General features: G+C 34.7%; 3 protein-coding genes across 3 annotated transcripts; 1 reads left to right on the forward strand and 2 right to left on the reverse strand.

Moving 5' to 3' along the window:
• Positions 1-275: 275 nt before the first annotated feature.
• LOC122591262 (putative methyltransferase C9orf114 homolog) lies at positions 276-5,608 on the forward strand. The gene is made up of 11 exons (XM_043763498.1): positions 276-609; positions 705-752; positions 1,481-1,657; positions 1,756-1,822; positions 2,879-2,943; positions 3,755-3,830; positions 4,320-4,438; positions 4,518-4,597; positions 4,942-5,011; positions 5,219-5,296; positions 5,371-5,608. The coding sequence occupies exons 1-11, from the start codon at positions 391-393 to the stop codon at positions 5,437-5,439; spliced, it is 1,068 nt and encodes a 355-aa protein (XP_043619433.1). The 5' UTR covers positions 276-390; the 3' UTR covers positions 5,440-5,608.
• A 613-nt stretch (positions 5,609-6,221) lies between these two features.
• LOC122593883 (pentatricopeptide repeat-containing protein At1g56690, mitochondrial-like) lies at positions 6,222-9,231 on the reverse strand. The gene is made up of 3 exons (XM_043766337.1): positions 7,107-9,231; positions 6,698-6,752; positions 6,222-6,619 (listed from the first exon to the last, which is right to left on the reverse strand). Exon 1 carries the CDS (start codon positions 9,228-9,230, stop codon positions 7,119-7,121), a length of 2,112 nt encoding a protein of 703 aa, XP_043622272.1. The 5' UTR covers position 9,231; the 3' UTR covers positions 6,222-6,619; positions 6,698-6,752; positions 7,107-7,118.
• A 5,666-nt stretch (positions 9,232-14,897) lies between these two features.
• On the reverse strand, positions 14,898-15,896 carry LOC122591719. Its single transcript, XM_043763967.1, has 2 exons — positions 15,787-15,896; positions 14,898-15,672 (listed from the first exon to the last, which is right to left on the reverse strand). Exons 1-2 carry the CDS (start codon positions 15,894-15,896, stop codon positions 14,898-14,900), a joined length of 885 nt encoding a protein of 294 aa, XP_043619902.1.
• Between the last annotated feature and the right edge of the window lie 4,155 nt (positions 15,897-20,051).

Here is a 20,051-nt window from a genome sequence, read left to right on the forward strand (position 1 = left end):
ATAAAATAAAATAAAATGAAATAATTTTTACCTACAGCCGGGTGACAATAACAAAACCTTAAGCACGAACGCCACACCACTCCCAGGGGATTTCGGGCAAAAAAATTCTCCACTCCATAAACGAACGCCGCCTCACTCCCACTATTTCTTTGACCCCACACACTCCTCATGGCTAAAAGAAAAATAAAATAAAAGGTCCTGAGGGTATAATGGTAAAAGCAAAGCAAAAGGTCCTGAGGGTATAGTAGTAAAAACGTTTAGCGTCTCCTTGCAAAACTCAAAACCTGGTTTTAATTTATGTCGTCTTAGGTAGCAGCCTCCTTCATCCTCCCTTGTCCTACTCCTTGAAACTTATACATACATATACATATAAATACACATCACAATAAAATGGGTAAAAAGAAGAGAGACGAAGAAGTTGTCACAAACACCAATGGAGACTGCCAAGAAAATGAGAAGAGAGAAAAGAAGAAAAAAAAGAAAAACAAGGTTTTGGTGAATAATGATGATGAAATTAGCAATAATAGTAATAATACAATAAGGAGTGTAAGCATCGCTCTTCCTGGCTCTATAATCGATAATACTCAATCCTTCGAGCTCGCTACTCGGGTCAGTCGGTTTTTTCATACTTTTTGATTGTTATAAATTATTATGATTTTTTTCTAAATTATTTGATATTTTTATAAATTATTTTGTTTTTGCAGCTAGCTGGCCAAATTGCTCGTGCGGCGACAATTTTCCGAATTGATGAGGTTGGTTTTGAGTATTGTTTTTTTGGTAATTTTTCGATAATAATGTGATTAGTTTTATACAACAATTAGAAGTAGCTCTGACTTTTGTTCATGTTAAATGCTTATAATTGCCTGTGTGACAAATGGTGAATCGCGAAATGAATATTTAGTGTCTAAAAATGAGTATATATGAGTTTCTCTTTATCATATTTTGAGACAAGAACTGTAAATATATAGAGCATGAAAGTTGAACCTTTGAGCCAGAAAATAGTTAAATTGATAAGCCGCCAACTAATATATGCAACCCTTTGTTTTGGCGAATCGAGTTAGCTCAATTGAGCATGCACTCCACACTCTCTGAACTCGTGGTTGAGTTTTTACCTGAAATCTGTCTCAAGCAAATCACAATCACGCTAGATGGTTGATGTCACTAAAATCGCCAACATAAAATGTGCTCTACTAAAATAGGGATTGCCCATTGGTTCTGAACTTAAATATCCCGAAAAAAAGAGAAAAAGAAAAGATGTCATATGCAACTAACCATTTCTGTGAACTATACCATTACGTTCCTCACCGTCTTAACATGTAGTAAACAAGAAACTTGATTTTTTATTGATTTTTTTTTTTTTTGATGAATGAAAAGCATTAATATTAATTTCAATTTTTGCGTTTGTTTAATGACATACTTGAAAGTTCTTATAATTGCACTCAAATGAAAGATGATGTCTTATCTTGCCTTGTGTTTCTAGGTGGTGATATTTGATAACCAAAGCATTTCATCGGATAATTCAGTCGTGACAGCTGGAGACACTTCTGATGAAAATGAGAGCGGCACTGCTTTCTTAATAAGGATTTTGAAGTATCTGGAAACACCACAATATCTGAGAAAGACTCTTTTTCCAAAGCATAATAGCTTAAGATTTGTGGTGCGATATATAACTTGCATGTTGCATGCAACAAGTCAATTCATATTTTGTGTTCAGTTAATGTGTTAGTGGTTTATGCTTTGTGTGGTGTTTCGCAGGGTTTACTGCCACCACTTGACGCCCCACATCATCTTCGAAAGCATGAATGGGCTCCTTATAGAGAAGGTTTTTTTATTCTCCCTTTTATGGCCCTTAAATCAGTTAGTCTCTTTAAAATTAGGATCAGTTAGATACATGAGCAAGAATAAGGGTCTAGTATAATATTATATAGTCACGAATAAGAATTTCTTATTATATTCATTGTCGTTTAAAAAAAGTCATTTTATCATTCAAAAAGGTTGTTCTACAACTCAATCTTACAACCTGGAGATGTCCCTAGGATCGTAAGACTAAGCCAATAAAAATTGTAATTCTCTACAATGACTTCCATTCATGTCCCTGACTATAAAACTATTCACGCGTAAGATTGTAAGGTAAATGTTGCAGGGTCTCTTATTTCTTTAGGTGTTCAGAATTTTTATTAACCCATTTCCTTGTTTAACAATCTGATATGACATGCTCTTCATGTAATATTGAAATTGTGGATTATATATAGAAGCTCTTCATGACACGCGTAATAAGTTTATATTGCAGCTCTTGAAATTATGAAATTTTCAGCCTCACTATGATGTTGCCATTTATGATCCTCTTTTCCCACTCTGAAATAAGTATCGGTCTCTTTTGATTAAGTAGATAGACCTCTCATCTTAGGGGCCATGCAGAGATAGTTAACGCTTTTCTTGGAAGAGTTTGGTCAAACGATAAGCGAGTTTATTGGTCTAAATATCAACATCCATAGTTATATTCTGAAATCATGTATCTACACTTTTTAGTGGAAGAAAAAACCCTAAGCTTAGAAAGTGGCCATGTACGGTATATTTCTGCTCCACTTAAAACTTTGATTCGTATGTCTGCTCGTAGCACCTGCAGCAGACTAGTATAGTCATTTGTACTGAAACTGAAGATGAGTCTCTTGTATTGAGTATAAAGTAATTTACTGTAGAATATTATAGAGGGAGGGCTTCTCCTTGATAAAGTTTGTTAGGAACATTTTATAAGTTTTCAAAATTTTGAATTTATGATCAAGTCATGCTTTCTGAAGTGTTTTGGCTCATTCATAAACATTATATCTAGCAACTATGTACCAAAATTTTGATGTTACCATGTTCATTACTCGATTAGGTGTGACACTCATGCAACAAGCTCCAATTTCTGCTACCACGCTTGTGGATGTGGGGCTTAGTAAGGTATACACTTGATTATTATTATCTTACTAGTAGGTTTAATTCATATATGTTTTATCATTGAGAATTTACCCTTCTCTAATGAGTAAATAGATCTTATTAGTGCATTTTAGATATGTTCATGTATAAAGCTATTGCTTACACGTGTATTTGTACCTAAGGGGACTTTTTTTTTTCTATTTCGAAAGGAAAATATTCACACACAATCACGGAATCACCAACGACATACATACGTATTTGTCCCAAGTGACAGCCTCTTGGTTGATGGTTCACAGGGGCTCTTTTTTTAAAAGACCTCAAAATGCAGAATTGATCTTATAGGTTTTTTCACCATAAATATGACACAGTAAGAAAAGGCAATGACGTAGATGGTTTCTTGTCCCTTCAGTAAGGATGGGCTTTGGAATTGATGTTTCTAGTATTAATATGTTTCTTTGAAGTCGTGTCTGATGTTAAGATGTTTGACATTCCATTCAGCATTCTTTTTTTGTTTCAGTATGTGATTGAAATCATACTGTATAATTTAAGGCTCCTTCCCTGCTTTCAGAGTAGTTGGTGGTACAAATTCTCCTTGTAACACCATCTTACAGTGACAAAATTAGATGCAATGTTTAAACCTAAAGCAAATAGCCTGATGCATGTATAAAGAGCTGATAATCATGATGCATGGTCAAAGTAGTGTCTCAATTTCCACCACTGGATATCATTGATGCTTCATCGAATTTTTTATGAAGAATTTGACCTTTAACTCCAGTCAGATATTATTGAGCTATTAGCTCTTGTATATTAGTTAATAGATTGTCCTTGTGTGCAGAATGTGGTAATTGACCAAGTACTTGAGCCTGGAACAAGAGTAACTGTAGCAATGGGAACTGATCGGCAACTGGATGGTATAGAACAATTTTATTCCTTGCATGTTGATGTGTTGTGTATGCTTTCTACAGTTTGGCTATCTAATGTGTTGTTAAGATTTTTAAACAGATCTAAGTGGCCAAGAGACATTTACTTTGATCGCTTAAGCTGCTCTCAAGCTGTTGTCCATTTTTTTCAAGCATATAATTTTTACATTTTCGATAAACAATTAATGACTTTATAACAACAAAAGAATACATTATTTAATAAATGGCTAAGGAGCAATAGTTCCAGCGTTAACAAATTCTATGGCAATTCTGATAATGCTTTGGTGTTTAATATCACTCAGCGTTCTACTTGTGTTTGAAATAAATTTATGTACCAAGTTAATGACATGTTAAATAAACTATTTTAGATTTTAGAAATTTAACAAATCCATCATTAATATTCAGCTGTAGACTTTGATAGTTAGAAACATACTTTATCTGGCGTTTAGAAGGCTGAGTTTCTGATGTGTTGTTTTATAGATCAGCCACGTCAGGTTGTCTCGTCTTCCAAGCCCAAGGAAGAAGCAGGAATGTATTGGGGTTATAAAGTAAGATATGCTGCCAATATCAGTTCAGTAATCAATGATTGCCCGTATAAGGTATTTTCTTCAGTGACTATCATTATAACAGTGCACTGATTTTATGTCCGATTTTTTTCATGTAAACTATATTTTGCAGGGTGGGTATGATTATCTCATTGGTACGTCAGAGCATGGTCAGATTGTCAAGTCATCTAAGCTCGAATTACCATCTTTCAGGTATAGCTAATAGTGTTGTAGTAGGGCTGTGGATAGTCCGTTATGGCGTCATTGCTTATCTTGAGTAGTTGTATCGGATGTAAACAACACTCTGCATATTTTATCTACTTCATTTGCCCACTTAAGGGAACTATAGAAGAGCTTAGACAGTCAACTAAATGTCTTGATACCGGTTAATTATGAGAATCTAGGGATTAATAAAATTAATTCTGTAATTTCCAAATTTTAGAAGTTGAAACCCATGATGTAGTAATTGTTATATACATCAAGACATAAAGTTACAATGGGCAATGCAAGTAAAGCTGTCCTCATTTATGGATATTTGATTACTGGATAATCTGCAGGCATTTGTTAATTGCTTTCGGTGGACTTGCTGGATTGGAAGAGTGCATTGAAGAAGACAAAAACCTGACGGTCTGTATTTGTGAATTTGTTATGACTTATATTGATATTTATATTCATATTATATCTAGGATCCGGGAATTGTGCACATATTCTCTGAAACCATATACACTATCATATTCGTAGTAACATCATCCAGTCACATGTTTGGGGCCGAGTGATAATAATACAGTATTTACTTGAAATGGTTAATAAATGGGTATAAACTGTTTATTTCAGGGAAAAGATCCAAGGGAAGTATTTAATACATATTTGAACATTTGTCCACATCAAGGAAGCAGAACAATTCGAACAGAGGTATGGTCTATAGCCAATCTACAAAGTTTCCTGCTTTATTAGGAACTTCTCATCAATTGTGTTTTTGCAAACAGGAAGCAGTCTTCATCTCTCTTCAATATTTCCAAGAACCAATTGATCGTGTATTACAGAGTTCTAATTAACATTAGGATTGGCGAATTTTGGTTGTTTAATCATCTATTATTTAGTAATGTGCTGTAGTTGTATAGCCATAGGCTGTTTGCTTTTGAGTGTTGGTCCTGTAATGTGCTGTACTCTGGCTGAACTGGTATTTAGACGATTAAAGGGATACATGAATCATTTAGCTTGTTCTTCTGGTGGTTGCTTTTTGGCCTGTCAAGTGATGGTTTCCCACAGTATCGTACATAGCCATTTAGGTTAATAAGGTTATTATTATAATACAGGTCACCTAGTATACTGCGGGGTAGAGAGAGAGAGAGAGAGTGACCCTTAGATGTGTCTTCATAAATTTTGATGTAGTATCAGAACATATATATGGCAATTGCACATGGTCCTTGATGGTAAGGGTATGCCAAAGTTGTAGCGCGCAGAAAAAGTGTTCAATGGTCGTTTAGTTAACAATTCCATATTCGGCTCACTGGTTTCTAATCATTGGTGATGCTTTCTGGAAGAAAATTTAACAAGATTTGATTATCAGCATCAGTTTGCCATGTCAACTTGAGATTAGTGGAAGGAAACTACAGAACGAAGGATGAGGTTGGAAGTCTCCACCTAGTTGGGTTAATCATCCAGGTTTTTGATCATCGGGCTAAGAGTTTCTAATTTACTTAATTTGCGTTTATCAAAACAAATGAATAAAAAATAGTGCTATAAATGACGCTAAAAACCCCTTGGGTTTATATATAAATTTAAACTCGTTTTTGATCTAGGCATGATGAAAAAGTGAAACATAACAATCAAGATGTAATCTCAAACATTGAAACAGATTGACACTCCAAACGAAAAATTTTCAGATGTTTCAAGATTATCAACAAATTAATTTATAACTAAATTAGTAACTCAACTACTTGGAAAATACAGGGACCCATGGTGCGAAACTCCCTATGAACACAAGCCACCTCCACCAAAGGCTCACTGGCTGACTAGCTAACTATATTTTACATATGTTACAATCTTAAATAAGATGTGATATTATTATTCTATACATCATTCCTCATGTTTACAAGAATGGTTTGTTTCAATATCTAATAAAATTATGGATGTATTGTCCTTTGTACGTTGTGCTCTCGCCTCCCCGAACAATGAATTGGCAACTTTTTCTGCTGAATTTTCTTCTGAAGTCGCAGCATTTCTATTTCTTGCCTGCATAAAAAATCAGGTAACAAATGAGTTGGCATGAATTAAACTGAAATGTTAGAGGATTAATGTGTAGGTGTTAACCTGATGGACGAGATGGATGGCCTTCTTAGAGTTAACAACCTCTCAAAACCCGTCACTGCATCCAAATTTTCCATCTTGGAATCAGTAGTCTCGATGTGTACTCTCAAAATATTGGAAGTCACGATTTCACACAAAGATCCAAGTTTTAGGGGTGGACAAAGAGAATACAATTTGGGTAAAAATTGCAATAACTTTACCAGAAACAATTTGCCAAAACATTCACATTTTTCAAGCAAAAAGCTCAAGAAATGATCTCGAGCTTGTAACATGATAAAAGGATTTGGAAATTAAAATGTAGATTAACCTGAAGTGAAACTTGAGCATAAACATCATTGCCTTTGCCTTTAAAACTTTTTGTTTGTGTTAAAAAATTATTATATAAAGTAAAAAGGGGAAAAGACAGGAATACCTGCGACGTGGATCACCAATAATCCCTACAAGAACATGATCCATCCTTGAAATGATGGAACCTATGTGCATCTCTCAAACTGATCTCCCTACGCATTACTTGAGATATTAACTTAAACACAGAATGGCAATCTCCACAGACCCTAAGATTATTCATTATCACAATTCGCATCCCATCTGGTACCTTTAAAAGTCCATAGGCCAACGCCAGTTTCTCACTATGAAAACCCAAACTATGCAATTTCTCCTCTTCATCTACGTCATGCAGTACAACACTTTCATCTGGAGAGTATCCAGCTTCTTTAAGTAACCCCCCTATGTGATCCAACATCCCAATAATTAAAGACTGTTCAGGGTGGGAATTACATTCCCCACCTCCAAAAATATGCACTTCCTTCTCAATTACTATCCAGCTACAACCACGTGCTTTCTTGACATTATCTGATCTCATTGTTTTCCTGAGGTATTCAACCTCAGACCATTTACCTTTTGAAGCGTATATGTTTGATAGCAAGGTATATGGTCCCGAGTTTTTGGGCTCCAGTTGTTCGAGTTTCTTAGCTGCCACTTGAGCCATGTCAAGGTTTGCATGGGTTCTGCAAGCACCCATTAGAGAACCCCATATGATAGCATCTGCCTCCATCGGCATCGTGGTTATTAAATCCATTGCCTCCTTTAACCGACATCCTCGACCAAGCAGATCCACAATGCAAGCATAGTGTTCAATTTTTGGGTCAACCAAATACTTTGATTTCATTGACTCAAATATTTCAAGCCCTTCGTCAATCTTCCCTGTGTAACTACAAGCCGAAAGAACTCCTATGAATGTAACATTATCAGCTTTAATCCCTAAACTACACAAATTGTGAAAAACTTCCAAAGCTTCTTCTCCTAAACCATGTTGTGCATAACCTGATATGATAGAATTCCACATAACAATATCCTTGGTCGGAGATCTATCAAATACGGTCTTAGCCTTTACCAAATCACCACATTTTACATACATTGTGATCAATACTGAACCAACATACACATCGGTATCAAACAAACCCTTGACTAGCTGAGCATGAATTTGTCTACCATGATCAATACTCGCAAGGCTAGAAGAAACTGAAAGGACACTAATCAAACAAGGAAAATTAGGTTTGACACCTTGTGTTTGCATCAACGAAAATAATCTCAAGGCTTCTAATTCAAACCCTTTTTTTTCATAAGTCTTGATCATTGCACTCCACGTTCCAACATCCTTATCCCTAGTCTGATCAAATATCTCCCTTGCTTTAATTACATCCCCATTTATGCCCAGCCCGAGTATCATGGCATTACAACAAACCACAGACTTGTAAGGCATGGCATTAAAAAGCTCCATAGCCTCTTCCATCCTTCCACATTGCGTATAACCCGTAAGCATTGCTGTCCACGACACCTCATTTTTTTCAGGCATCACCTCAAAGAGTTTCCTAGCAACATCAACACGACCATTCTGGACATACCCATTAATCATAGTCGTCCAAGAAACCACATTTTTTTGCGGCATTTCATCAAAAAGCTCACGCGCTTCACCCAATCGACCATCCTGGCAATACCCGCCAACCATACTAGTCCAAGCAACTACATCTTTCACCGGCATTGCATCAAAAAGACGTCGAGCCTTATCAAGTTCACCGTCTTGAATAAACCCACCCAACATGACTGTCCACGAAACCACATTCCTTTCAGGCATCTCCCAGAAAAGCGATTCGGCCTCAGAAACTAAACCTTCTTGTATATAACCTCGAATCATTGAAGTCCAAGAAACAATATTTCTCTCAGGCATTCGGTCGAAAACATTTCGGGCTTCCTTAAGCATGTTATTCTTGACATACCCAGAAACCAAAACGTTCCAAGAAACAGTGCTTCTTTCAGGCATTTTATCAAACAGTTGGCGTGCCTCATTAGGCTGGTTGTTTTGAAAGTAGCATGCTACTATCGAGTTCCATGAAACAATGTTGTTTTTATCTTGTATAGAATCGAATATTTTACGAGCATTTCCGATTTGGCCAAGGCGCGCATAGCGTGCAATCTGAGAATTTGCTGCTGCTGCATTTGAACAGTATTTTCGGCAGTGTTTCAAAACAAATCGCATATTTGTCCTTTGTGGGTTACGTATGCCAAGAGACAGAGGTCAACTCTTTGGGGTTTCTGGCCGGAGTCACTATATCCTTTCTGGCTTACGTATATAGAGGGTGTTTATTCTAACACAAGTATTAAAATAAAATAAAGGGTAAATTACAAAATAATACGAGGTTTGTTCAAAGCTACACTGGTCATACCTACAATTTAAAAATTACGCGAGCCATACCTATCGTTGTCAAAAACTTACATTGACCATACCTATCACTGACGGCCGTCAATTTGGCCGTTAAGTCAAGTCACGTGTTGTGCATGTGAGGTATCAAAACCGTAATTTCGTGTATACTTCAGGTATAATTTGTGTAATTCACCCTAATAAAAATTATTAAGATATTTATATTTATATTTCATTTATTATAGTGGATAGATATTCTATATTAAAATTCACACACACATGACACACCCACATATATATATATATATATATATATATATTTATAGATTCCCAGTTACGGATGATGAGGATTTGCGGAACACATGTGAGGCTAACATTAAGAAACTATATGTGTTAATCAAATACACTGGAGTGGATTTAGTTTGGGAATAGACTACTTCAGAATCCAATAAAATCGTCGGGTTCGAAACTTATATATATATATATTTAAAAAAACCTATTTCAAAATAAAAATTAAGAAAATTATAAAAGGATGTCATCATACGATACAAGTTTAGACTTAGAAATTCTAAGATTAGACTAACGATTAACCCTGAAACTTTAAACACAAAATACTACAAATTGTTAATTTTGAGATATATTCTAAAACCGTAACAAGTATTCGATATTGCTTTACCCCTCTAATTTGAGGGGGATGTTAACAAACCATACGAAAAAATTATATTGCTTTTTAAATATATATTTTTTTAAATAGGTTTTTAGTAAAAGGAATAAATCATAAATTATTAATAATATAAAAATAATAATATATAAAAGTAAAAATTTTAGTAGTTTTGATGGTTTTCATCCTTCTTATTAATTATTTTTATGGTGAATTACAAGGATAATACCTCAAGTATCCACGAAATTACAGTTTTGATACCTCACATACATGACACGTAACTTGACTTAACGGTCAAATAAACTACCGTCAGCGATACGTATAGTTAGTGTAAGTTTTTGACAACAGTGGGTATAACTCGCGTAATTTTTAAATTGTAGGTATGACCAGTGTAGTTTCGAACAAACCTCAGGTATGATTTTTGTAATTTACCTTAAAATAAATTGGACCATTGATAGATTATCAAACATATTATGATGATTTTTAATGAAAATTTTATTAATTTTACTTTAATATTTGTTTTATTTTACCTAAAATTTACATATTTATACTGTGTTATTGAGTTATATTTAAGCAAGAAAAGCAAAAAATTCAAGGTTAATAGAAGTTGTATTTTTGAGTTCTTTTTAATTCTTAAAAAGAAGTGAAATGATAGAAAAAAAATGGAAATGAAATGATTATGTAGTTTTTTTTGTTAGATAAATCTTACTCATATTTGAGATGATTTGAAACGATCATATCTTTTTTATTCTCATCTAATCATTTTTTTTCTTTTTTTTAAATGAAACTCAAAAACATAACATTAGTGTATCCGATGTGATTGATGAAACTTAGATCATTTCTATATTTATGACACCCGTCAAAATTTTAGTCTCAAGGTCCGTTCTAGAATCTATCATTTTGTATCTAAACTTGAACGACTTCCCATATGTATAAAGAAATGCCTATCTAAAATCCATATAATGTAATAGTCCAAGCAAAGACGTTTAATAGTAGAAATTTATTCAGGCCTCGATAAAAATCACTTTAACAATTAATTATGAGTTTAATAAAACATATATAACTAATTAAAATATAATTAAGTATGAATGTATATAGTATACAACTAGTGTCTGTATTATACAAGAACTAAATGTAAACATCACCCATTAAAATACGTGTCCCGTATCACGACCACCGTTTTTGGTATTTTGACCACTCACTTTTTGCAGGAGTAGGCCACGTCAGCTTTCCACTAACCACCGCTTTAAATGGTTGACCGACTTTAATCCACTTATTGCAGCGAGGGTCGCTGCAATAAGTATGCCGGACCCATTTTCGAAATAAAACCGATCCACCCATCCATTACATCATTTTCATCAGATTTTCCTTTACAATTTTTACCAAATCCATCCACCAAAACACCTCCGGCTACTAACAATCTGGCCACCACGACACTACCAAAACACCTCATATTTTAACAATCCAGTCCCCTTGTTGTAACAATCCGGCTACCACGAAGTTTCGGGATCATCACCCCCACCAGTCACCACCGCCAGCCACTACCGCCAGCCACCGCCAGCCATCACCGTCTGTCTTACATGGAAGTAGTATTAGCAGCGACATCAGGACTTTTAGGAGCCCGCTATTTCCCGGCCGCCGTTTGATTTTCCGGCTATCCTCCCCCAAATTCCGGCCGGTCGTCCTCCCCGTCGTCCTCCCCCAAATTTTCCGGCTATCTCAAATTATGGTATGTATTTTATGCTTTTTGATTTTTATTATATGTGTTTTTGATAGTTAATTGGTTATAATGGTATGTTAGTATAGTTTTTGTATAAATATTAGTTTTGTTAGGATTATTAGTTGTTTATAGGATTTTAATAGGTTTGTTAGTATAGTTAGTTTTGATTTGTTGATAATTTAGTGATTTGTTAGGAGCCCACTAATTTGTTATGTTAGTGATTTGTTAGAATATTTAGTCATTAGTGTTAGGTGTTTTAGTTTTTGGTTAGAATATATTGTTAGATGAAAAATTACGTAGATTAAAATTTGTTAAAAAATTGATTAAAATAAATAGCCAAGATTATGTTAAAAATATATGTATCGAACTAAATACCCAAAATTATGTAAAAAAATTGATTAAAAAAAAACTACTTAAAACGTATAAAAAATTAGTTTAACAAAAATATAGATAAACTATATATAAAAACTAAGTTAAAAAATACGACGTGTAAAAAATTTAGTTAGTTAAAAATATATTATAGAACTAAATAGCCAAGATTATGTAAAAATATTGATTAAATAAACTACTTAAGACGTATAAAAAATTAGTTCAACAAAAATATAGATAAAACTATATGTAAAAATTAAGTTAAAAAAATGACGTGTAAAAAATTTAGTTAAAAAGTTAAAAATATATTATAGAACTAAATTTTCAAGATTATGTAAAAATATTGATTAAATAAACTACTTAAGACGTATAAAAAATTAGTTCAACAAAAATATAGATAAAACTATATATAAAAATTAAGTTAAAAAATATGACGTATAAAAAATTTAGTTAAAAAGTTAATATAAAAACATAGATATAAGTAAACTATATTAGTATACAACAAAAGTAAATGTATAACCCTCCAGAAATGATCTCTCATCTTCAGTCAACCTTCTTGCGTACGCGTAACCCTTCAGATTCTCAGCTGGATAGTGATTATGTGTGTCGTCTATAACAGTTACCCTCCAACCATCATTAGTCAAACGACCGATTAATCTAAAGGGGCATTGACACTTAAGTGTCTTTTTAACGAGCCCGCTTATCCTATCATCCATTTTCTCAGAAAGATTACAGACTATCGTCACTATATTTTTTACACCAGCTAAGTTGGAATTTGTTCGTCGTTTGATTAACACATAACCAAGCTGCAATGCTGTACTTTTGGCCCAGTTGCACAATTCTTCGTGTGAATCAAACACCTAAATTATTATTTTTTTTTTAAATTATCATTAAATTGTATACTTGTAAATATCTAACATTTTAAATATGCAATAAATTTAACAACGAAACACAAATTAAATAGTACTAAAATATAAATTGTTTAATGATATTTGGTATAAAAAGTAAAGTGATTTCTTTTAATGTAAGTATCCTTTATATTAAGTGAGAAAGTAAGTGATTATAAAAGTTAACAAGGATACCTGATCGGTGTGGAAAACCCTAGCGTCGTAGTCAAAATGAGGGGCCGCCTCTGGTATCTCAAATTCTTCATCAGGTTCTTCTAAGTGAATCTCAAAACCTTCCGCACCCATTTCGCCCCATATACTTTCAAAATCCATCTGAAATATATATACGTATACGTAAACAGGGGGCAAAAGAGGAATTTTAACTTGGATGGATTTTTTATTAAACTTTTGTTTTTCTATTAAATTGAAAATGTAACCACCTATTTTAATTCCTTGTACGTAAGAAAGAAACTACCATCCCTCCTCTTCAATTTTAACTTGGATGCACATTTCGTTTGATATTAATTAACTAATACAGATGCAAAAAAAATATGTCTTTCAAACAATTTAGGATACACAAATCTACAAAAACAAGAGGATGCATAAATGGCACAGATACAAAAACTTAAGAGAGGGTGTCATGTGTCCATGTGCATCAATCGACTTTGACAGAAATTAATAAATGATAAACTATAATAATAATACTAAAGATACAATTTATAGTATAGAGTCTGCCATTTCCAACTATGCCCTTTTTGACAAAATTTTAAAAATAAAAATCCATTAAATTTGGTAACCGTATGATCTAAAATTAGAAGGCCTAGATTTGTTCTCATTTTTCTCATTTTAATTTGATTCTTATTTAAATGTCACTCTATATATATATATATATGTATATATACTTGAAAAACATACATATATACACCTATATATATTGAAAATCTAATGTATATCTATATATCTATATATCTATATCTATATATATAAAAGAAAACAAGAACATATACATATATATATTGAAAACTATATATTGAAAACAAGAACATATACATACCTGAAACGAAAAACATACATATATAAAGGAAAACAAGAAAAACAAGAACATACACAAAGGAAAACAAGAATATATCTATATATCTATATCTATATATATAAAGGAAAACAAGAACATATACATACCTGAAACGAAAATGATTATGGGAAAATGACGCTACGAGTTTACATATATAGAACTATCCGTACACTGTGGACTTGATGGTCCACAGTAGACTTTTGTCTTTAGTCACTTTTTGCAGCGAGGGTCGCTGCAATAAGTGACTAAAAACAAAAGTCTACTGTGGACCATCAAGTCCACAGTGTACGGGTATGTACGATGGACTTTTTGCAGCGACCCTCGCTGCAAAAAGTGTGGTCATTTTACTAAAATACTGGTTGGGTCACCAGACGCCTTAAAATAATGGTTCTATACAAGTATACAATAAAGTACAAAAAAAAATAAATAAGTAACTAACATGAGCTTCCTTTACAAGCCAAACCGTCCACCCTTTATTATTTCATTTTCTTTTACAAAAAATAAATAAAAGCACATATAATTTTTTAAAACAAACACATTTTTATTCTTAAACACAAAACAATACACAAAAATTAAAATTACATCCTAAAAACACATATTAAAGCTAATAGTTAAAACACACTTAATTGAAAAACACAAACTACATTTAGATATCCTTAAAAAATGGCCCGTACTTATCGATGAGGTTTTTGCGGGTACTCCTGATCTGCTCCAACTCGTCTTCGTCTATGCTGATCGGAATTGGCTGCTGCAGAAGCTTAAATGCCACCCTCACCTGCTTTCGGAAGCGATCATCCTATCTCGTCTTCCGCTCCTCCTCTATCCTCTTCCTATCCTCAATTTTTAACATCTGCTCTTGTTTCATCAAGAGCATTTGCTCAAGCTTGCCCAACGCCTGTTCTAACCCACTCGAACCACCACGGCTGGAAGTCGCATCCGAGCGACTAGACATTTTCCGGCTAACATTACGACCCGGTGGTCTTCTAATAGGGTCGTCTCCAAACAACTGGTTCAAAGCTTCATTCGGTTCCACACTCAGACCAGCCCCAACGTGCCCCTCATCCTCTCCCAAATCAATAAAATCAGCTGCAGTTATTTTGGCAATACTATGGTCTTGCCAAAATGCAGGACAATCTTTCAGCACATTGTAACACTCCTCATATGGAAATCGGGGTGGCCCATGGTTCTGTTCATAGATTTCATGAGCAGCCTTATACATTTGACTGTCATCTGCCTCGCTCTGTCGGTCTTGATCTTGCAATCTCTTCAAGATTGCTCCAAACAGTTTGGTGGTTCTCTTGATCTTGCTCCATTTGCCGTGTAGTTGACTTTTGTTGCGCTTTCCTGTTGGGCGGTTACTGTTGAACCCCTCGATCACTTTGACCCAAAACATTGTCTCGTCTTGGCTTATCCCCACTCTCGAGTCTTGTGAAGCACGTGTCCACGCCTGCGCCAACAAAAACGCCTCCTGAGTTGACCACTTCGCCTTATCCGCTACAGCAACCCCTTTTTTCGTCAATCGTTTGGGCGGGGCAGGAACTTCTTCCACTTCTTCCTCGACAGAGGCGACACTAGTACATGCCGGTTGAGACGAAGTCTCACCTATAGGCCTCTGGAATTAAGGAATCTGGAATTGAGGAAATTGTGAGTTCGTAGCTTGAAATTGATTAAATTGTTGGAGTAACATGAACTGCTGAAACTGTTCGTTCAACAGTTGCGATTGCAAGAACTGCGTATATGATTGGTTCATAGCACCCGAGCTACTAGATGCCCCCATCATGTTAGACGACGACATGGACGGGGGAGATCCCACCAGCAACGCGTCAAATTCATCGATGATGTTTTGGTATTGGTATTGGAGTGGGTTTTGATTAAGGTTTTGGTTAGTGTTTTGATTTTGGTTTTTGTTGGTTCTTTTAGGCATGGTGGATGAATTGAGGAAGAAGCTTTTTGATGAATCTGGAATTGAAAGAAATATGTGAGTATGTAAAATGGTGAAGAAGTATGGAGATGGTGGTGGTTTAAATAGAAAAAAAAAAAGGAGCGGGCTATATGATTTCAAAAACCAACGGCTACTTTACAATTTTTTTCTTTTTTTTTTTGTTTTTTGTTAGTTAAGTACACACGGACCCCTCTCTCCCCAAAAACGCACGTCTGAAAGTCGAACGAACGGCCGGAATGCGCTTGAAGACACAACCGTGCTAATAGCGGCACCGGGAGGCCGCGCATCGGACGCCGGAGGAAGAGACTATAAGGACGGGCCTAATATCCAAATCAACACCTTACAAATCCAATCTTTAAACCCATTTGCAAGACCTTAAGCTCTTTATCACACACACGAGTAAGAATTTGAAAAGAGTTCGATCAGCCCACATCATCCACGAAGACAGCTCTATTCTCATCATTTTTGGACCTCCAAGGTTGATATCAAGATCCTTCTTGTTACATCTTGTTTAAAAATTGAGTTTATGAAAGACCCACATGAAATTTTTGTGTTTTCTTATCATCTTGTTCGATTTTATGTTATAAAATGAAAGTAACTTGGTGCTAGTAGAACCCCTGTCTCAAGACATACATGTCTAAATCAGTAGAGGTTCGATGATCGGGCTTATGCCAAGACCCGAAAACCATGTCTCTTGATAATCTCTACTAAAAAATAATACTATGGCCTTGTTTTTGGTATATTGTTCAGATACCTGGGTTATCTATCTTCTGAAATTGTGTATCATATATATTACACATATGGATGTAAGTATTTTAAGATAATGAAAAGGTGTACTCTTGGTCCATGTACTAGTCAAAAATAATAAAAGGTATAAGATGATAAGGAATGACTTCTGAAGTAGACTAAAAGCCATAAATGGCTGTGATTTTATAACATACAGGGACTTATGTTCATTGATTTAATGAGCAAACATTATATGAAATGTCTTAGAATTTTGATAACAAAGTCTGATCAAACTGATGTAACTTTAAGAAAGTTATTTTAATCAAACTTATATACTTACAAAGTTAACATTGGACATTAAACGTAAATATACATATATATAATGCATAAATAGCATTTCTAAAGACATTGATGGTTAAGTATAAAACTTACTCTAGAACGTGTTCCTAATCGACATGATTGTGTGGTTAGGTTAAGCCATTCGTAGGAGTTAACTACCATCCTGTGCATACTTCATTTGATCTCGGGTCATCTTCTAAAGGTGAGTTCATAGCCCCTTTATTCAGACCTTTTATAAAATGCGGGGTGATTAGCATAACTTGTACTTTTATATTGTTCTTTGGTTATTATTGACGTACATTGTTATAACTTTTCGTTGGCCATATTGATCCATCTATATATGTACATTTATCTATATTGCTATTATTTATTAGATCCATGACCTGCTTTAGTCGTGCTTGAGACTATCACATTATTATTAACTCCATCGAGAGCCTAGGATATTATGGACAACGGTGTTTAGGATTGACCAGTCCTCACTCATAAACTACGTAGTTGTGAGTGCATATTATCCGAGTTCATTCCCGTATTGATAGTACGGGTTGTACATTGGTTAAGTTCATTGTGGTCAGGACTTAATAGTGACTCATAAGCACGCAACTTTAATTACATCTCCTCAATATTTGTACTTATTATATAGTCTACATTTCGTTCATATATTGGGTTCATAATTGATCCTCTACTTTTAATCATCTTGATCTTTAAAACTGTACATAAATAAACACCTATGAGATTACTCAACTACTTTTTTGTAGTTGACCCTTTTATCTCATGCTTTTCCAGTGCTAGGAATTAAGTTCTCGTTCGTTTAGTTTGTCAGCATATGTTGAAGTCTCTTCTAGTAAACGTACTTATATCCAGCTGTAACTCAGTATAACCTTAGATGTGCTCAATTTTGGTACTTATGTATTTTGCGAGTGCATCTCTTTGTACATTGTAATCTTGTACCTTGTTAATGTAAGTTATGGTGTGTTGTGATCTAATTTCCGTGCAATGTACTATTATACTCTGCATCTTGCAGATTCCGCTTTAGCGGGGTGAGAGAATATTCCTTCTTTCACATTGACTATTCAGAACTTTAGTTCATAAAACTATTATAGCTTATACAAAATAAAGTTTAATTCTAAGGTTAAATTCATACCCAATAGTCTTAATTATTGATTAATAAAAAGATTTCATTTTCATAATATTTTCGATATATATAATATTGTCTCACCAATTTACTTTACTAGTTCTTTACTTTACTGCATTGTATTTACTTATTCTACTTGCCATCTTAATAAATAACTTCCAGATTACCTGGTATACTACACACTGCAACTGGTCACATCCAGATACAGTGTGTGTATTACAAAGGACCTCACCATTGACATAGAAGTGTCTTCAGTTAGTACCATCTCTTGAGTTGGGACTTACAAGTGGTATCAAAGCAGAAGGCTAACATACTTGCCTTAATCTACTAGGATGTCTACTACTGAAGGTGAGAATGGTTCTGGTCATAATATTGAAAACATTAATGTTAATATTCCTCATGGTACACCTAATCAAAATGTGAGCACTAATTCTCCTCCTCCCCCTCCTAATGCCCCTAATCATGTCCATGTCCATTATTCTAACACTCTTTTTCCTAAATTTAATGGGAGTGGTGAAACTTTTGGGACATGGAAGGCCAGAATGCTCTTGCATTTTGGTGGGATAGAGAGGTATATGCTGAAAATCCTTAAGGATGGACCTTATATACCCATGTCTCTTGGGGTGAGTCCTTTTCTTGATCCCACTGGTAGAAGAGGCACCAGACAAAAGCCTGAAGACCACTGGTCTCATGAGGATCGCAGAATGGTAGACTTGGATACCATACTAAAAAACATGATCCTTGCGGTTGTTTCTGAAGACCTTATTCCAACACTTGTGTTGTATCCCAGTGCCAAGGCCATGTGGGATGAACTGGTCGTTCAGTTTGAAGGAGGAGATGACACCATTGTCACTAGAAAAGTTTCCTTGAACAAGAAGTATGAATCCTTCTTTGCCTTGCCCAATGAAAGTTTAACTGGTACGTACACTAGATTTACTAGCCTCATCAACTAGTTAAGAGGCTTGGGCGTAGAGTAGGATAAGGATATTCTTCTTGAAAAGTTTTGTGATATTCTTCCTTCCAAATGGGAAAACATAATTCTTGTCTTAAGACAAAGTAAAACCCTGCATAGCCACACCCTTGCATCCCTCTATGGAGCTTTCAGGTTCAGTGAAGATAATAATGTTGCAAGGTTGGTGGCTGAGCAAGATGCCATTAACCATGCCCAGAGTTCCAGGATTGCAAGTACTACTGTGCAACCCTGTGCTGCTTTAACATCTGCTGAGAATGTCTAGCCACATTTTATGAAGGAGATGTTAAACAGCTTCTTGAACTCTGGTCTGACCACTGAAATCAGTGATGGTTGTGATGAAACTGACGATGATGATCTGGTGGCCATGATTGCTAAGACTTTTGACAGGTTTAAGCATAAATCTAATCGATTTAATGGTTCCAACAATGCTTCTAGCTCCAACTCTCTGGACAAATCCAATCTTACATGCTATAAGTGTGGTAAGAAAGAGCATTTTATGAAGGAATGCAGATCTAGTCAGATGAACAGTCAAACTGGTCCCCCTTTCCCTAATTTTAATCGGCCTAATGATAGCTATAAAGTTAAATATAAGAAGCTTAAGGCCGAGATTGCCCTCTTATCATTTATTAAGGCTATTTTTATTATTATAAATGAAGATTTGAAGTATAGTGATAACATAACTGTACCTAAGATTTTACTTGTGAAAAATGATAGAAGAATGTTACTGAGATAAACTATAAATAACATATTGTTAAATTAATTCTATAATAGTGTTTGGCAAAAATATTATTATTATTTATAACCCATCTAATGAAGATTGGCTCAATAAGGCCAACTG

The sequence above is a fragment of the Erigeron canadensis genome, chromosome 3 (assembly GCF_010389155.1).
Source record: "Erigeron canadensis isolate Cc75 chromosome 3, C_canadensis_v1, whole genome shotgun sequence".
NCBI classification, from domain to species: Eukaryota; Viridiplantae; Streptophyta; class Magnoliopsida; order Asterales; family Asteraceae; genus Erigeron; species Erigeron canadensis.

Coding starts and splice junctions, on each gene's coding strand:
- LOC122591262 (XM_043763498.1), top strand. CDS start 391: ATGGGTAAAAAGAAGAGAGACGAAGAAGTTGTCACAAACACCAATGGA. Junction 1,658..1,755: donor ATAATAGCTTAAGATTTGTG/GTGCGATATATA, acceptor GGTGTTTCGCAG/GGTTTACTGCCACCACTTGA. Junction 4,598..4,941: donor CTCGAATTACCATCTTTCAG/GTATAGCTAATA, acceptor GATAATCTGCAG/GCATTTGTTAATTGCTTTCG.
- LOC122593883 (XM_043766337.1), bottom strand. CDS start 9,230: ATGCGATTTGTTTTGAAACACTGCCGAAAATACTGTTCAAATGCAGCA.
- LOC122591719 (XM_043763967.1), bottom strand. CDS start 15,896: ATGTCGTCGTCTAACATGATGGGGGCATCTAGTAGCTCGGGTGCTATG. Junction 15,673..15,786: donor GAACAGTTTCAGCAGTTCAT/GTTACTCCAACA, acceptor GGCATGTACTAG/TGTCGCCTCTGTCGAGGAAG.